The sequence below is a fragment of the Oculina patagonica genome, chromosome 12, assembly GCF_052425735.1.
Source record: "Oculina patagonica isolate OP01 chromosome 12, crgOcupat, whole genome shotgun sequence".
Lineage (NCBI taxonomy): Eukaryota > Metazoa > Cnidaria > Anthozoa > Scleractinia > Oculinidae > Oculina > Oculina patagonica.
The window spans coordinates 31,076,632-31,096,007 of record NC_135769.1 but is presented as its reverse complement, the minus strand read 5'-3'; the positions used below and the strand labels follow the sequence as shown (position 1 = coordinate 31,096,007).

The 19,376-nt window shown below is 37.9% G+C and overlaps 2 protein-coding genes and 1 long non-coding RNA gene across 5 annotated transcripts in view; 2 read left to right on the top strand and 1 right to left on the bottom strand.

Moving 5' to 3' along the window:
• The window catches only part of LOC144631418 (uncharacterized), a 50,083-nt gene that overhangs the window by 2,873 nt on the left and 27,834 nt on the right, over positions 1-19,376 (top strand). The window lies entirely within an intron of this gene.
• On the top strand, positions 1,797-13,363 carry LOC144631410 (pyroglutamylated RF-amide peptide receptor-like). 3 transcript variants are annotated; one of them, XR_013566728.1, is made up of 6 exons: positions 1,797-2,012; positions 7,603-7,751; positions 9,053-9,329; positions 9,995-10,258; positions 11,220-11,614; positions 12,814-13,363. XR_013566728.1 is itself a non-coding variant. In XM_078489841.1 (5 exons), exons 2-5 carry the CDS (start codon positions 7,639-7,641, stop codon positions 11,556-11,558), a joined length of 993 nt encoding a protein of 330 aa, XP_078345967.1. In that variant the 5' UTR covers positions 1,799-2,012; positions 7,603-7,638; the 3' UTR covers positions 11,559-13,363. The 3 variants fall into 3 exon arrangements, 2 of the variants coding, with proteins under 2 accessions (XP_078345967.1, XP_078345968.1); XM_078489841.1 differs by having other exon boundaries at positions 1,799-2,012; positions 11,220-13,363; XM_078489842.1 differs by lacking the exon at positions 1,797-2,012 and having other exon boundaries at positions 7,375-7,751; positions 11,220-13,363.
• Positions 14,578-18,177, bottom strand: LOC144631425 (uncharacterized). Its single transcript, XR_013566733.1, has 3 exons — positions 17,805-18,177; positions 16,147-16,197; positions 14,578-14,757 (listed from the first exon to the last, which is right to left on the bottom strand). It is a non-coding gene; the product is annotated as an uncharacterized LOC144631425 (long non-coding RNA).

The window sequence follows — 19,376 nt, the reverse complement described above, 5'->3', positions numbered from 1 at the left end:
CACTAATTACACCTCGATTAGAGTTCTGATAAGAGTTCGTTACAGCGATGTCTTTAATTTACAGCTAGTCCTTCCACTTTTTATCATAGAAAACCAATATAAAGTGTTCTCTTCTCTTAATTTGAAAAAGAAGAAACGTTTTCCTCTTTAATATTACACGCAAAAAACGCGTAAAAATTGAGTGTCGCCAAATGTTGTTCTTCTAAAATCGTGAATTTAAAGCACTTGCGTCCCTAACGGCCCTCTAACGGCGCACCTTAAAAAAAGATCAAGTTTATCACATTATCAAATCCATGTTCTCAGCCGAACCAATCCATGTCACGTTTTTGGTTAATTATTGTTATCCCTCCTTAGTGTTTTTTAACCTTTCAGTCAACTCTCAGTCGACTCTCTCTAAAGCGGAAACCCTCGGCACCAACTCTAGCAGATTGCCTTAGGGAGTTGTCAGCCTTAAAAAGAGTTTAGTTACAGACAAACAAGTGAATTGAGCCATGTCTACGTAACAGTTATGTCCGCTCAGAGAGTTAACTATGTCTGCTCACAATGTAAACTTCTGGGATGCCAGTAATTGTGTTTGTACCCAATAGGTTTGTTGTTATTATTATAATAATAAATGAGTTGACTGTAACATTTTGGCATTTGCTTCAACTTGTAGGTCGGTAAAAAAGGTAAAAAAAGGTAAAGGCTAATTTATTTTGTCTCAAAAACACGGGGAGTGCTTCGCGATCGCTTCGTTTGCTTTTTTTGCGTTGAAAAATCGAGAGGCTGTGGACAGTCTAGCTTCAAGCGATAGGCACACACTCAACAAACGAGGAAAAGGTAATTAAAATTGTTATTCTTTGAATTTTCTTTCATCTTCTTTTGTATCATTGTCGTTTTTACGTGTCGGACCGGAATCTTTACGTCCCACCGGCAAAGTTTCTTCACGGTCAGGCATCGCTTTTGATAAATACTTGTTCGAGTTTGTTATAGTATAAAACAAATCGACCACATTTTTCCATGGTCTACACTCTTATAGACCATAGAAATGACGCCATAAAATGTCCAAAACTTTGCAGTGAAACCACTCGCCGCACTTGAGTTTTGGGCGTTTTCTGACGTCATTTCTATGGACTATAAGAGTGTAGACCATGGAAAAATGTGGTCGATTTGTTTAATAGTCAAAGAATTCATATTCAAAAATATTAAAAACTATATATTAAAAATACAATATTATTATATTATCAAAATCTTAAAAATACGCTAACAATATTAGAAAACGATTTAAAATACAAATTGTAAAAGTATCATTGAATGCAAGAACTGCATTGGCAGCCACCAAAGTTTGTTGTGTTTGTTGTTGTTTGTTGTGTTGTGTTTGTTTGTTGTGTTTGTTGTCTTAAAAGATGATTAGTAAATGCTGGAACTTTCGGTCCATTTTTTGCTGCCGGCGGTAACTGATTCCAAATTCTAAAGATAATATAAAAATACGAGCCGTAGGAGAATCTACTATTGTAAGGGCATTGTTCTACGTTTAGCCCGCTACTTGTGACATAGTAGTTTCGTGAAATAAGGTATTTCCTTTTTTCGTGCCAAGGATTTTATCCTGTCACGCAACTCCACAGTTGACCAAAAATAAAAGAGGAAAAAGCTTCTAATATCATGATCATATTACCGCTGTATTATTTTGGCGTTTCCTTCAACTTGTAGGGGGTTGTGACATAGTAGATTCGTGTAATAAGGTAGTTTCTTTTTTTCGGGCAAATGGTTTCCCTACTCATGTCTAGTGCGAAAGATTTTGTCCTGTCACGCAACACCAACTTCCTGTTTCCTTGAAAGACATTATTTTTAGAGTGTGTTTGCTCGAAAACGAAAGTATTGAATCAAATGAAATAATTGCGTTGAAATACTTCACTGCTAACGCTCGGGGGCTGGATTTGTGCGCTCTCTTTAGTTCGTGGATTGCCAACTTGTGGAAAAAGGATCAGATGGAAAAATATCTCAGGTCAATCAAACCAGAAGAAGCAATTGAGGTAAGTTATTTTCGTATACAAATCTTTTAATAATTGTCGTCATATTTGAATTGGAGTTTCTGAACAGCTAATTACTCAAATAACCCATATTTGAGACATGATTAACTTTGGAGATTTACTTAATTACCCATAATTGGCTCGATTTATACTAGTGAATGTACTTGTTATTGAGGATCGCAACATATATAAACATCTTCAAATCTTCTCGATCTGCTGTCAGCGGCAAAGCGGAAATACTGCCCTCAGTGAATAAACGAGTGCGTCAGTCAAGCAGCCGGTTATTATTATTTTTTCCATAAAGATGCCTTGTTGGTGATGTTTTTAATAATCGTCGACGATCACAAGGAAAGTTGAAAACTGGACTCAGATTAAATATTATTACTCGGCGCTTGACTTGCTTATGCTCTGCATGAAGGTAGTCCTTAATTATTAAAACTAAAAACGTTATGTTGTTTTTTTTCTTCAAATATTTTTATTTTTCTAAGAAAAACGAAATTTTCGATTTGACGTCTAGACTCGTCTAGACTCGATCGAGAGGGTACAAATTGGGTTACAGTCAAACGGGATGTTCTTTTGATGGGAACTTTGCAATGTTGCGGCGCAATGTTCCAATATTGATTGACAGTTTGCTCGTCGCAACTTGCAACTTTCAATTCAAATTCGCCTGAGCAAGTTACCAAGTTCGGGTTTTTATGGTTTGCTTTCCTCTGATAAAACATCTGTGTTGTAGTAATGCTTATGTAAATTAATTTAACAAATAGATTATAAGCGGATATATAGTTGATGAGGCAAGGCCGAAGCAACTATCGCCTCATGCAAACCTCGAGCGAATAATCTAACAGTTTAAGTAGAATTCTGACTTATTTTCCTTCAAATATCGACTTCCAGTCGTTCCTCATGCTTATGCAACAATATTTATCTTCAAGCTAATAGCGAAATCGTGCGCGGATTGAGTTGCCATTTAACCCTTTCACTCCTAAACTGCGCATTTTAAGGCACTATTTGGAGGCGCGATCATTAAACCACTTATGACGTCATCAATTAGCAAGTCAGTGGACTTTTGTGATAAAGCTAGGAATGACCTTTCTACAGGCTGTTCATTTTGAATATTGGTTGCATTCTGACAGAGCTAATCAAAGAAAAACACGATCCGTTTTGGGTGCAAAATCGGTGCATAAACAGGCCAATACACCTGTCATTGATCAACGTCCCGCTGCACACTTATGGCTGATATTAAGCAATTATTGGATGAGGTTGAGCATGATATCGTGAATTATCAAAACCGAGGTCTGTGTTATCTGCCGAAGCCGAAGGCTGAGGCAGATAACACAGACACGAGGTTTTGATAATTCACGATATCATGCGAAAACCGAATTCAATAATTGTTTTATTATACGTTTTCAAACAATTTGCCATCACTTTTTCTAGCGCCGGCGTAAAACTTTGTCAGAACATTGGCCAAAGCGGTTTTATCTTGTGGTTCCTCCAGGTTCTTCTCCCTCAAATAATCATTCAGAATTTTTACACTTGTTTTTGTTGTTCTCTTGGTGTTTTTAAAATCTTTATTCTTGATCAAAACTTTCAATTCCTCTTCGGAAACGGAGGCGAATCGCTCAGCCATATTTTCAAAAGTTTGACAGCACTACACGGACGAGGGGCTTAGAAACTAGGCGGATTTGAACTCGACTTGATAACCCAATATCTGCTGCAGATATTGGGTTATCATGTCAAGTTCACATGCTACTGTATATTGACTGAATGCTCTCGACCAATCACATGTTTCAAAGTAATTCTAATGTATAATAATGTACGATACCTCAGCCAATAAAAATATATCATTTGCATTAGTATACCAGTAGAATTACACTTAATGGCAAATATTCATCAATAAGCTGTCGTGCTTCCTAAATTTCCGTCTTTGAAAGTACTTTAGACTTTCTCAAAGTCCTTCGCCGCGCGGCTTAGGTAGGTTAGCGCAGAAGGAAGTAAAAAGTTCAAGCAATTATTATTAACCGGACGCATAAGGCCGTTTCGTAAAATGCACGTCTGCTTTATACCTCATTCTCCCTGGTTTTTCGGTGACGTTTTTTGCGTATTTTTCGAAGGAAATGGAACGGGTCCATTTGATGTTGTGTAATATCACTAGGGACGGTAGAAGTGAGTTAGACTGCAGGGGAAGAAGCAAGTGAATGCGAATTTTAAGGGGCCAAAAGAGTGAAAAACTAAGTTCAAAATCGGCCATTTTGTACGTAGGACATATTTGACCGGTGGAGACTAGAGGGGTCGTGGACTCTGGGGACGAGAATGGTGAGAAGGCTGAGAAATATTTGTCTTGGAATCCGAGTGAAGCCGGAAGGAATATTTGAAGGATTAGAGGAAGAATTTTGTGGTAAGAAGAGTGTTGGAATTAGGCTGTGAACTTGAAGTAATATCGGTGATTGTGGACGAGAGTTGAGGTAAACGAAATGTAACAACGGCGGGGATGTCTTGGAGTGCAGTCTGCAGGTTCGTGTGTTTATTGCCATTTTTGGGTTTGTTTTTGGGGAGAATAAAATAAGAAGTATTAGCGAAGTAACAGTACTCAAACAAATGGTGTTCGGATTGTTTTTGGGCTTCTTAGGGAACATTTGCTACTGGATAAGTTGAGTCATGTGAATTGTTGGCGCAACTCGTAAGTCGTAACTTGAAATGTTTGGTCACGGTCACGCAAGATTTGATGTTAACTAGCGATCACTTGTTTAACATGAACACTCTGCTTTCTGTTTAGTGTAAAATGAATATTGTTGTGTCATTGGAGTGTTTTACCCGAAGAAAGGACTGAATAATCACATTGCGAAACCGAAGACCGCTTGGACATGTCAGACCTACGCGCCCGGCTGTAGCTATAAATAATCATTCACCTATTTTAAAAATATTTACGAATACGCTGCGCTCTGTTTGTGTAAAATAGTTTTTATGTGTTATTCAAGCGTCTGGCTCGGAGCGAGTACAAGTCGTACAATTTACTCGAAACGTGCTGAATATTGTTTTCTGGATAGTTCCACTATTTGTTTTGAGTTTATTTTGGGAATCGAAACGAAAATTGCAAGCCCAGCAAGAATGTGTCAAGGCACGAGTCGTGACACGTCATCGCGCCAGGGAAAACATGCAGTCAGGTATCACGCAACTTCTTTTCGATGATAGCTGTGTTTTTCGAGCAAAATAGCAGTTTAACTTCAAGAACTTGGTTTTTAAGCCTCTTTAATTTTTACCGGAATCAATTTATACCTTTCAAGCGGTTTCAGTGAGTTTTATTTAAGATTCGGAACAAAATAAATGTTTGCATGCGTAATTCAGTTCGCGCACATTCCGTGACTCACGCAAACACGACTTGAGTGTTTCTTAAAGGGCTACAAGCAGGTAGGGTAACCCTAGTGCTAGGGTTAGATAGCCCGCGTTTACAAGCAAAAATTCGCAGGTAGGGTCACCCTACTACCCGGGTCAACTTACACCGGTTACGCTTCAGTTAACCTTGTAAATATAGCATGTAACGGGTAATAATCTTAGCGCCAAAACCGATTTTTGTTTTAGTCACGCATATTATCAGTTCCAGTAAAACCATATTTCAATTTCTAAGCTCATTAACGTCCCAAACACAATTTTTTTTTATAGTTTGAAGGCGTTTGACGGAGAAACTATAAATACTTACGTTATGGAATGACCTCACACATGCAGCGCCAAACATTTCACCGCAAACTTTGTCGTAAGAAGCTCTTATTCGTAAATAATTCCTTTTTTAGTGCAAAAATGCGACAAATTGGGAATGAACACGATTTTTCTTGGTCACAATTCGCTGTTTTTGTCGGTATTTTTTTCTTGGAGCCAAAATAAAGTTGTCCCGGGTAGGCGAGTTATCCCTAGCAGAGCGTTTACAATTTACCCTGGCCATGGGGTTACCCTAGTGCTAAGGTAACCCAGCTGCCTTGTAAACACGTCGAAGAAGAAAAGAAGAAATGTGGGAGCGCTAGGGTAACCCTCTTGCTAGGGTAACCCTAACCCTGCTTGTAAACAGGCCCTAAGTGACTGCTTTTTCAAAGATTTTTTAGATAGATAGATAAACTTTATTAATGTGTCAAGGCCACATAGCCTGGGAAAATCCCATACTAATTTGGGGACACAATTAATAGGTGTTAAAAAATACGTAAAAAGGGAATTTAAAATACTTAGAGCTGTATAAAATATTTATGATAATCAGATATTAAAAATTATTTATAAAGCGAATTACTGTGCGGTGATGTGCCACTCTCGCCAAAGAACGAAAAGAAGTGGCCAAACATTAACCGTCTGGTTTTAAACTGCTTGAAGTTTTTTGTCATTCTAAAATAAGGATGCTTGAAAATAAAGCACTGAGTTCTGTATCAGAAACAAAAAACCATCAAGCACGCGATAATTTATGCAGTTCTGTGTGCAGAGCTATATGATTTTTTTTATCGGTAAGTGCGTTTAGTAGTAATTTGAGGGATTCTACCCGTATTGATACAACTATGCCTATGGTCTCAGATATTCAACGGACGCCAAGAAATGCCGTTTCGTTCCCCTAGCCCTGTTTATTTTTAATTTATGTATCAGTCGAATCGAAGGTTCAACATCCATCCCCTCCCTGGGCATACTCCGGGTATTTGACCTCTTCCCCCTGGGGAAGGAAATTTGATAATCCAAGTATTCCCAGGGGTGGTGAATTTGATCCGACACTATGGGGGGTAGGAAATTTGGACGCAGACTTGATTTCTGGTTATATGTGTCCCAGTAAACGCACGTGGGTTTATGATCCTGGCGGAGAACTTCTATGTATTGGTTATCTTCTATGTATTACTTTTACAATAGAGGAAAAACTGTGTGGTCTATTTCTAAAGCCGGTATGCAGACAAGGATTTTACGAACATAAGAAGCTACAGAGATAAAACAGTTATCTTTTTAATTATTCATTTTTCCCGGGGGTTGGGTCATTTGATCATTGAAAATGGGATTGTAGTGGGGCATTTGAACGGCATTTTGGCCCAGAGAGGCGGGAATTTGAACGCAAATTTTCAAAAATTCAAATGCCCGGGGGGTTACCTGGGGGAATGTTGAACCTTCGATTTGACTGATACAATAGCGTTCGATATGTGCTGTGAAAAGATATTGGCATCATCAGTTTTCCCAAGTCGATAAATATTTAAATTAAGCTGGTGTTGTTTAAGTAAACTCGAAAAGAGCATTTTGGAATCGTCAGATTTAAAAAAAAGGATTATGTGGTGGATCTGCTATGGATTTTTTGTTAACTCTTCCAAACAACATGTTTTAAGTTTTCCCTCGAAATTTATAGACAGTTACAACCTTAAACTACTGCAACCTGCTCTGAACACTGAATAAGGTTGAGCAGAGTTCGTCATAAATTATATGTTGGTTTATGCTTTGCCTTAGTGTTAAATTGTCACAAACAGAAAAAAAAGTGAAGTTAAAATAATTTCCGTGTTTCCCTCGCCGTTCGAGTTCATAAATCCTCAATCCTTCCTCTTTGGAAGGCAGAAGTTTTAATAAAATGCGTTGATCTTATTTTGTTTTTATGCAGTTCACATCACTAACATTATATTGACGCCCTACGATCATGTCCGAATCAGCTGCTATTGCCATAACAACGGTACTCTCCATACTCGTCGTTGTAGATATCGTGGGAAACTCTCTAGTTTGTGTGATCATAAAGAGAAATCGAGATATGAGGTGAGTCGACACTATGTGCATTCTTCATTAAAGTAGTCTGTGAGCTCACTCTTCGTGATCAGGAGAAAGATGAAACAACCAAGTAGGACAAAAATATTTTTATGAGGCAAATGCTGATTGGTGGATATAAGGAAAATGGTCAAAACTATTGTACTCAGACAGGACCCACCACTCTGCAAAAAGACAGGTGGTCTCTTCATGTACCCCCTTCCCCACCTTAAAAAATGGTGTTTTGTTTGTATAGCCTCCACTCTATCAGGAGAAGAAACTAAGAAAAAGATTCAAACTTCCTTGTGCCATTTCTTCAGCAATGCAAGCTTCATGCACACCTAATATGAAAGTCTTAACAGAAATTGTAAAGCCAATAAATTTTGTCCATTTGGCTAATCAGACAGGTGGTATCTTGCATAGCACCCTACCCAAGTTGTGTCCTCGTCGAGTGCTCTCGTTATGACCACTTCCCTGAATTCGCTGTGATAACATTGATCTTTTCTGAGTTTGTGAACGAAAAAAATGAAATTTAAGAAAACAGGAACTGCTCAAAAACTTGTCACTCGATGCAAAAAAATAAATGACTCAATGTGGGTTTCATCAATAACCATATTACTGAAGAGAATAGTTAACATTAAGAAAACTTTCAGCGTATAACATAGAACAGAAACATTCTCGAAGACGAAAGCAGTTGGCCACTAGCTATTTATTAGTGTACGAAGGTGTTATGTGAGTTTCACTTTAAACATAACCCATTCTTGTAGACGACGATTTAAGAGAGTACCAGGCAAATAACGCTCTCTCTTGTAGTCTTTTGTAGTTGTCTGGCGTCTGATCAACGAGAAAAGTGCCATAAATTTGTCAAAAAGTGAGATATGGCAGTATCATAGATTTGACAAGTTGCAATTTTGCAACAGTTGGTATTTAATTTCGCAATCTTGACTTTGTACTTTCTTGCAAAAGTTGCTCACGTGACCGGTAAATCCTAAGTGATTTATGCCATTTTATATGATTGTTTGAAAAGGTGGTTCACGAAAGTTTTGGTCTGCTTTAAACCAAATACGCGAAAGCCATTGTTTAATGACTGCAATGAGCCTAAAATTCAAGCCAAAATTAGCAAACAAACAAAAATACAAGAGAAGAAGAAAAAAGACTGGCATTACTTGAAGTTTTTATATTGTCGACTTTGGAGAGATAGAGAAAAGCGTTGTGACTGAGTTGTAATGAAAATGGTGAAATTGGCATAAACCCGTTTTAATAAGATCAGCTTTTTGCATCTGCATTAATGACGACCTTTGCAATACTCACAGGTCTCTCGTAAATTATCTTCTTGTAAACTTGGCTGCAGCTGATATCCTGTACGCAGTGTTTATGGCTCCAAACATTTTCGTTGTCCAATTTTCTTTCATTCAACATCCGGACGGGGTGATTGGGCAAGTTCTATGTAAAGTGGTGACTGGTGGATCAGTCGCGTGGGTCGGTGGGGTTACCTCGATCTTCACTCTGCTTGTAATCGCTATTGAACGATATTATGCAGTGGTGTATCCCTATGGTCACCAACGAAAACTCACCACGCGTGAATTGAAGGTGAGTCTGCCTGATAAATTTTAATTATTGCTAACTAAATTATTGATTTACTTTAATTTTTCAAAAGAACCGTGGTTAATTCTTGGCCAGTTTATCTTTAGACTTACGCCAAAGGACAAAAGATTTGATTGGTTTTAATGACAAATATCTAAGTTTTATGTTCCATGTCACAATAAAATGGTTTACGAGATTTTTTTTAAAAAAAGCCCAAGCAAACTCATCTCTATTTCCCGTATCAGCAATTTAAATTTACAAAAAATAATGACGAAAAATAAAGAGAGGAAGAACGCCTGTGCGTAGTAGATCAACATTTACCCTTTTAATGATATTGTCTAATAAATCAGTAACCGTTCTGTTAGAGCAGTTTTCAATTGAGTGTCGTAAATCTAGGAGCAAAGTAATTACTCTGGCCAATCACAAAGGACACAGACAATCCAGTGAACCAATCAAAACTCGAAGCAAATACATGTCTCAGGCACGAAGCGCGGGAAAACGTGCGCGAGCAAATCACAATTGGTTTTAGTTTTAGTTCTGATTGGCTGAGAAAGTGGCTCGAGATTTTTAAACCAATCACTGAACGTAGTAATGCAAAACCAAAGCAAACGCTGTAAGTTAATGTGAATCATTATCCCATAGTTACGTCAGTTCACGCTGTACAATTTTAGGTGATCATACCTGCTGTTTGGATCGTCTCCTTAATACTCAATATTCCGCAGTTCCTGGTATTGAACTTAAGCGAGAAAAACCAGACAAGCCACAACTGCACGTACATGTGGCCTAAGAAGTGGATGGAAAAGGTTTATCAGACTTTGAAGTGGAATCTCTTGACAGCTGTTGCCTTGCTAGTGATGGTTGTGCTGTACTCCAGAGTCGTGTACACTTTGTGGTTCAAACATAATGATGGCAATCAACTCAACCACCAACAAATAGTAAGTGTTAGCTTTAGAGTCATTGAATCCAGCAACATCAACATCTTTCTATGTAGTTCGAAAAATTTGGTCACGTAGAACATTTTCACCAATAAACTACCATTTACTCTTAGAAAACATGCACCTAATTGCAATAACGTTGTCATAGAAAAAGGAAAGATGGAAACAGTTAATAGGAATTAATTAGCGTGGTTTCATAACTGGAAGCATTTGCAGACAACTCAAAATTTTTATCTTCACCCTTTGAGTCCACTTTTTATGCTTTTCATTGGCTGAGAGCCCACCAGGCTATCTGCAAATAACTGCCTACAAATAATGGTCTGCCTGTGCGCATTAACGTCTGACAGTGATTTTGCTACAAATAGTATTCTGCTCATGCGTAGTAGTGTCCACTTCCAAAAAAAATTGGCAGCTCGTTTTCCAGAGATGAAGAAGAGCGGTTGGATTTGTCTACTAGGCCCGAAAAACAGCGAAACTACAAAGAAGTTGATGGAAATTCCTCTTATTGTATTTCGGCAATATCTGAAAGAAAGAGAATTGGATGAAGACCAGCTCGTGTTATCGAAGGCGAAGTTACGCTTTCGTCTGCATTAATTCAGCAAGAAATAGTGCGGTTTTCATGGAGTTCCCGAAACAAATGAAACAAATTCAGTGAACGAATGATAAAACAATGATTGAACTCGGTTCCTGAAAAATATCGTGATTTGTCAGGGTCTCACAGATCAATTATTTACCTCAGCCTTCGGCTTCAGCAAATAATTGATCTGCTGGTCACTGACAAATCACGATATTTCTCTCAACCTCGTCCAATAACTGTTGATTATTCGTTTTTTGAGACAAGTTGAGGCCATTTTGAAGCGCATGCATGAACTTTATTCATACAAATTTTGTACAAACGAATTTCATGCATGCGAGTGGTTATTTATTATTCTCAATGGGACTTTCATCTATCAATACTCAGGGCGTGCTAAAGTTACGGAAGCGTGTCACTCTGATGATCGTAGCTGTCAGTATTATATTTGGGATCTGTTGGGGCGTGGACCAAGTTGTCTACACCTTAATGTTTACGGCAAACATCGACGTTGGTCATATCCCAGTCGCCATCGCAAACACAATGGTCTTGTTCAATGCTGCTGTCAACCCGTTTGTTTACGCTTTGCTGAACAAGCAATTCAGGCAGAAGGCCAAAAGAATGATATGCTGCACCTGTTCCTGGACATCCCGCTATCATCTCAGGCGGGAACGGCAGGATATCGAGCACGCCAATTCAACAACACCATCCACCCAGCCCACACAGTAGGACCATCCCAGGAGTGAAGCGATCGCTACACTTTTTTTTTTTTTTATAAGAATACAGTTTTTCCGCCCCTGGCTGAATATTCTTATTTTCTGCTGATTTTAGGCTGAAAATATTCTTATGAACATTCTTAGAAAATACCGTTTGACATTTCCGTTTTAGCAAGTATTGGGTAATCAATTGCAAGTGTTTGGTGTCCAGATCTGTATCGTGTTACATTGTGCACGTGTTTCATCGCTTTTCGTTACAGCCAGCAACATTAAGATGTCGCGTCAGATAACAATTGGCCGTTTGGCTCTAAACAAAGCATTCCTCAGAGATACAATGATGCAATGAAGAAAATGAAAACACCTGATTTTGTTTCAACTAAAAATATATTTAATTGTATTGTATTGACAAATTTTCAACTCAAAATTATATTTTTTTCAAAATCTCAGCCCAGATATTCTTAAAAAATCGCCAATTTCAGCCTTGATATTCTTATAAACTAGATTCTTATAAACAAAAAGAGGGTACTCTCGTTGAAATAAGCCATTTTCAAGTTTACTGGACGGTGCAAAACCCTCCATATGAAATGTCAGTTTGATTTACATGAAGGCGCTGCACAAGGACTCTCTTAAAGCGAAAATGAACAACATAATCAACAACAACAAGACCAAGCTTTATTTCCATGACCATAAATACCGTAGAACCCCGATATAACGATCTTCGATATAACGATATTCCCGATATAACGATGAATATTCTATGTCCCGGCAAAAGTTACAGTAAAATGTATGGGACAGGACCCCGATATAACGATCTTCGATATAACGATATTTCCGATAAAACGATGAGAACTTAGCGGACCGAACGTCAAACCTTCCCCGATATAACGATTTTATCAGTAGACAGTCACAATTTAAGCAAAATGTTGAATTTAAGACAAAACATAACAGTAATCGAGTAATTCCTAACGTTTCTGACAACAGCTTCATACGATGACTCAAGAAAATGATACTGTATTCTAAGCCTCTTTTTCCAGTAAAAAAGTAAATGTTAGGTTTGCCCCGATATAACGATATGTTCGGTTATTATACGGCCATATCGTTATATCGGGAGTTTCGATATAACGATTCCTCGATATAACAATGTAATTTTACTGCTCCCTTGGCATATCGTTATATCGGGGTTCCACTGTACATATACTCACAGCTTCATCGAAAATAAGTGTAAACTTTATGAATTCTGTGCTAAACAGAGGGGGGGGGGGGGAGAGAAACTTCCTTTGTTTCACGACTCAAAAAGTAATCATAGCGATGCCGGGCAACCGAGACTGCGCAGTAGCTATCAAATGTTTGCTAAGGGCGTAGTGAATAGCTTGACAAAGTTCATTGTTTAGTTCGCATGATTTGGTCTTGACCGTGCACAAAACACAATAGCTTTTTGCATTTTGATTGCTTCTTTGAAGTCTTCCGGACATCAAAACAACAAACAGTAGCTAACAGTGATAACGGTGACCAGTCTGGCAAAAGTGAGGCTTGTGAATTATACTTATTAAAAAAAATCTAATGGTTCTGAAATTATTTCCCATTTTTGGGGTGTTTAATTTCAACCGTGACAAATTTTTCGCTTGTTATTCCACGCCGCCAAAACATTCTCAGTGACGTGAGACATTAGGTGAGATATCTGTCTGAAAATGCCAAAAACATCTCAGCGGCGTAAAACATCAAACGCGAACACTGCGACTATTCGCATTTCATACGAACGCAGTCATTGATATTTAAATCTTTCTGAGAAAACAAAACTTTGGTTCGACGTCTTTCTTAGCAACGGCTTGATTGACATAGACTCGCACCGTTTCCAGGCACTGCTATGTATTCAAAGAAAAGTGCCGACTTTCCCGCCCCCCTCCCCCTTGTGCTAAATAAAATATCTATCTATCTATCTATTGCAAAAGCATAAATTTTAACTAAAGCAAGACAGATAATAATCGTAATCGAGCAATTATGAAAATGCAATTATGTTACAACTAGCCTCTTCCAAGCGTTATATAAAAGCAAGTGAAAGATGAAGACGGCAAGCGCACCGGAGGGAACTAATGAGAGGACTCCCCACACCCAGCCCTCTCCCTATATTTTTGCTTGCACTTTTCGCGCATTTCCCTTCTAGCCGAACGCCTGAAACAGGCTATGTTACATCATTTTAATTTGATAGATTATTACATAAAGCTAAGCATGTCAAAGTGAACCTTGTCAGTTAAATGTTAAGATAATAATTTAATATATAGATTTAGGCAAGCCTAAAAGCGGAGCTCCTCAGTTATTTCTCCTTGATAATTTTTTAGACTGATTTTTTTTATTCATGTTATTTTTTTTATATATGATATGTATCCCTTTCACCATGGACAACAGCACCAAATAAGAGTTAAAAAGTTGATCAATCAAAAATATCATTAGTAGTCTATGCATAACGTTCTAAGGATATACACGCAACTCTCAAAGTTAAACAAGAACAAAGAAAGGGTTACTCTAGAACATATCCATACCCCCATCATAACTGGTATGTTACAGCTGTACATAGCATACAATTGGAAAGTTTTGCATGTAGCTTCCCCTCCCCCAAATGGGGCCCCTAATTGATGGAATGGTGACGATGACAGTCTTTTATTATTGCCTAACACTAAAAATAACAGCTTCTTGTTAGCAAACTGGAGTAAAAGGTAGTGGCAAGCAAAATATTGACATTCTGTCATTCTGCAAAATAGGGTCCCCCAAAACGATAAGACCTTTTTCCTTTATATGAATCCCTTTCCCCTTTGCTTAATTACATGTAAACTTAGCAAAAATTCTGGAGAGGCATAAATACTGTTTGTTAGTTCTAAACTCAGGTATAGATTGCTTGGCAAAAATTTTACCATGCCATTTTACCATACATTAAGAGATGATGAAATGTGTATCTCATTATCATAATTACTGTTCTTTGCAGCGTGCGCACTGGGAATTAAATGTTTAGGTAGCAGGATGATTTTTTATGTACATGATTGTACCTTATCTGGCTTTATTTCATTAACTTTAAAATTACAACTGTCCTTATAAATAAATTGTATTCTACACACAGTACATTTTTACATGCAATGAAGAAAATAATATAATAATCTGATTGTTCATTTATCTCTTGCTGTGTCTGCAACTCTGTGGAAATTCTGCTACTCGTGTTAACCCTGAAAAAGGCAAAAAGAACATAAGATTTGTTGATGATCATTGGCATCAAATGGATGTTTATAATTTTAAATTAGCTTAAGAACAATCTGCAGATGCATAAAAAAGAGATGTATTTTTCCAATTTTTGCCTGGCCAGGGACTGTGTTGGGGGATATGTTCAGAACCCAAAAAATCCTTTGACCTACTGAAGGCATAAATAGTGCTATCAATAAGACCTGGCACATGAATGAGCTTTGGTGGGTGTTTTGGGGTGAATCACTGACTAAAATTCATGATTTCCCTATTAAATGATCATGAGGTGTCAAGACTCTTACATTGCTCTCCGTCAGGTGCTGTTGAAAGCACTGTGATTAATTTCATGAAAGCTTACATATTCTCCCCTTCCTTAGCGTAGCTAAGAAAACACTAAGCTGGCTCATCAACAAGCCCAACTGGCTATTCTGGCCTAAGCAGCTCTAAAAGTTTATCGACTTTTTGTTTTCATGTGAAATTTCAGCTGTGTTAAAATTCTATTTCTATATTCGCCTAGTACCACAACAAGGCAATTTATGTTAAGTTAGGGCTTAAGCTTACATGTTGATATTAAGGTAAGCTAAAAACAAGCAGAATTTGAACAGGTCAATTTGCACTTCTCCCACAAAATCATTACAAGTATTCCAGTAATTTGTCGGGTCAGGTAGCAGATCTTGTTGGGTTTTTTGCCCTCCTACCCCTACCCCCAGGGGGGTACTCCGGCTTGTAAATGACGGGGATGATCGAATGGAGGCAAAACTCAGGACCCCAAAAAATCCCTAAGTCTTCTGACATACCCCAAAAAATCCCTGGGTCAAAAATAAACCTAAAAAAAATCGCTTGTCAAATTACCCCTAAATTGCCAATTTAAATACTCGAAACTCATCGTTTCTTCGTAGTGGATTTTGTTTGTCAAAATGCCTGTTTGTGCATCTCCATTTTGCTCAAACGGGGCTCCAAGAAATACAAAAAACAAGGAGTTTCGACAATTAAAATATTCCCGCCAAACTTCAGGCTGAGCTCTTTGACGTCACGCATACATTACCAGCTCCAAGATTGCGGCGTTCAGCTGTCGAGTTTTAAGAAAGATTTTGTAGGGTTATAGCGAACGTTGGAAGCTGAAATTTTGGAGAATGACATATCTTGGTGTAAACATTTTATTGGTGTAAAGAAAATAAATGGCCATTCTAGAGTGAACTTCTCCTTTAAGGAAACATAAACTACCAAGCAGTTAAAACACCTATCATTTCTTAAACCCCAATATTTTACACTTAAAAAACAAGTTTCATGCACTAATGTAGATTCACATAAATTAAACTCTGTCACAGAGCATTTAGAGAAATAAAAGTATAAACTGACACTAATGTAATGCTTACCTTCATCATCACAGACATTAACTGCACCCCTTGAATTACTGTTTTCCCTCACTATACATGTAAAAACAAAATGTTTGCATATCAAAAACCCATAAAAGGTATGGAAATCCTAATATAGCAAGTTTTAGAAATGCAACAGATTTGCTTATATGAAATTAATGATAAACTCAAACTGCCTCTTACAACCTCCATAAATACCTGTCACTCAATTAACCTCATAAAGCTTGATATACATTTGAATGTAGATGTATTTTAAATTTGCTTTTAATGATATTAATTCTCCTCATTGCAGACAGGCCCATTTTAAACTTTTTTTTTATTTCAGGATCAAAAACTAACCTGCTACTCTTGTAGAAAAAACTAATTCAGGCAAAAATATCTGATAAGTCATTGCTTTAGGCTGGAAAACTATGAAAGGCTTAAAATATTGTACCAGTCACAACCGTCAAGATAGCAGCACTTGCTATAGCCACAATTCCCCTCTGGTCGTCCGGGGCAAGTAGATTTTCCTGTCAAACAATTAATTTTTCATGCCTGTTTGCATAATGGGTGAAGGCCCAGGCAAGTAATGATCATCTGACTACAAGTTAATTAATAAACAGTCATAAGTTTACTAATACACAGTGTCACATGCACTGTCCTAGGCCAGCAAAATTTGAGAGCTGCTTGTTGACCATGTGCAGGGCAAACTGGAATTTTTTTCCAAGTCCTTATCATATATTTTAAATGATCAATTTGGTTGTTATGATCTTACACATAACAAGCCCAACACATAACAAATTAGAATCTGTGCTTTTTTCTTTATTGTAATTTATAAGAATCCAGGCGGAGTCAATCAATAGAAATCTATATCGGAAATCAGTCGATACAATCGATATCTATTGATATCAATCACAAATTGATAAACGGTAATCCATAACAATAGAACTCACAGAAAAAAATTGTTATTGATTGTTATCGATTGAGTAAATCGATAAAAGTCGATAGCAATCGACAATTAAAAAAAAAGCAATCAACAGTTATCAATAACAATCACTAATTCCAAGGAGCCCCTGGAAGTGTATGTATATTCGTTTTAAACATATTTGATGGCGTTAGTATTAAGTAAAACAATACGAAGATTGATATCGATTGCTATGGATTGTTATTGATTACCGGTTTATCGATTGTCTACGCCTGGAAAAATATGAATAAAATAATCAATTTATTCCCAGAACGGCTGTTATCAGATCTAGATTATAAATACAAAACTTTCACAAAACATTTTCACTCACTAAAATAAGGAAAACTTAGCAAAGTTCTCAGCAAAAATAGCATAGGTCATTGAGAAAACTATATTTCGCTAAGGCTGTCAGCTAGCAATGTTCGACCACATTCTTACAAATTTGCAAATGCACATGTAAATTTTGATCTTGTAGTGTAACTGGAAATTTGCTCTTTACAGGATAAACAAATTTATCGCAGTAGAAGCTATCTGCTTTGAATACAACTCGTGTTTAAGGCAAAACGAATGTCACTTACGTTGTATGCCTTGTCCTGACATACATTTACCGGTTACACGAAAGAGTTCTATTAGATGGAATGCTTGTTTATAAACTAAATAACAGAAACTTTTCTAATCTGTTAAAAAAGGAACACAAATAATAAGCTTAGCTTACCTTGGTTTCGAAAAACCGTCTTTGCTTTAAACTCAACAAGTAGCTTGGAAGATTTACGTCCATTTCGGTCGGTCACAATCCGCTTTTCTTTGGCTGCTATCCCGGGATAAACGAGGAATACATCCAGAAATAATTTATCTGTAATAAACTGTCGTGTGCTTTTCAATCGCGGAGTCCTCTCGGTGAACTCATTCGTAAATCGGCATGTTGTGTGAGTTCGTTTCCTGAGTTTCAACTCTGAACCATATTCAAAATTTTGCCGTTAACCTTGCCGTTTCACGAAGGTTTAGGTATAAACCAGAATCGCCATAAGTTCAAAATAAGCAGCTTATAAATATAAATTTTATCACAGTGACTGTGATTTTGTTTAGCCGAGCCAACAGCAACCAGCGCATTTCCCCAATTTCACTTCCCGCTTCATGTAATTCCACACAGAAAAGTTCATGCGCCCGCGATTCAACGGTGAAATGTCACTTGGTCACCGGTCAACTTCAAAAAAACATTCAACCTCGATGTGTTCTACATCTGAGCCCGCGATATAGACATGTGATACTGGTCAGCGGAAACTTTGTTTTGACAGCTGTCAATTGGCCATAACAAAGACGTCCAATCATGTCTAATATCAAAGATAAAAGCAGTCGTTGAAAAAAGATAAGACGACATTCTCCTTCCCCCGGTCGGGTTGCCTTGTGACTCCCCTCCCCCTCCCCGAGAGTCTGTAGGCGAGCGCGGGCGTACGCACCAAATTTTTTCGGCCTCCTGGGTTTACAAAAATTCTCTCGTACCCGCATTACCCATGGTGCTCCGCTCCGCGCGCTGGCGCGCGCTGGGGAGCTCCGCTATAATAAGTATACAAGAGGGTAGAGAAAAACTGTCATTTAAGTACTTAAAAGTGCCTTTTGAAACATCTCGAGCAGACTGTCTGAACGGTCTATTAATCCTCGGACGTACAAACTATCTCAAACCCCACCGTCGTACAAGGTGGGGGGATCCGGGGAGGGGTGGATGGAACCCCCCTCCAGGGTTTTCGTTCTATTAAGGCAAAGCAAAATCATTTTGCACTGTGTAGAAAGCCCTTACCTTACTCTACAAGATGACCTTATTTTGTTCGCTGTGACGTGATGGTGGCGTCATTAGAGCCGCCAACTTGGATCTGCCATCTTCGATTTCACCATTTCTTAGAAAGTCAGAAAATAACGAAAATTGATGTAAAATCATGCCAGAATGCTTATGGGATGTAAAAACAAACAAATCGTACAATTCTGTTTAAAAACTTGAAAGAAATTAAAAAATGACGATTTTTGGCCAGACCGGGTTGTAATTATGACGTTGCAGGGGGGGGGGGGGAAGAAACTTCCTTTGTTACACGACTCAAAAAGTGATCATAGCGGTGCCGGGCAACCGAGACTGCGCAGTAGCTATCGAATGGTTGCTAAGGGTGTAGTGAATAGCTTGACAAAGTTCATTGTTTAATTCGCATGATTTGGTCTTGATCGTGCCGGCAAAACACAATAGCTATTTGCATTTTGATTGCTCCTTTGAAGTCTTCCGGATATCAAAACAACCGTGAAC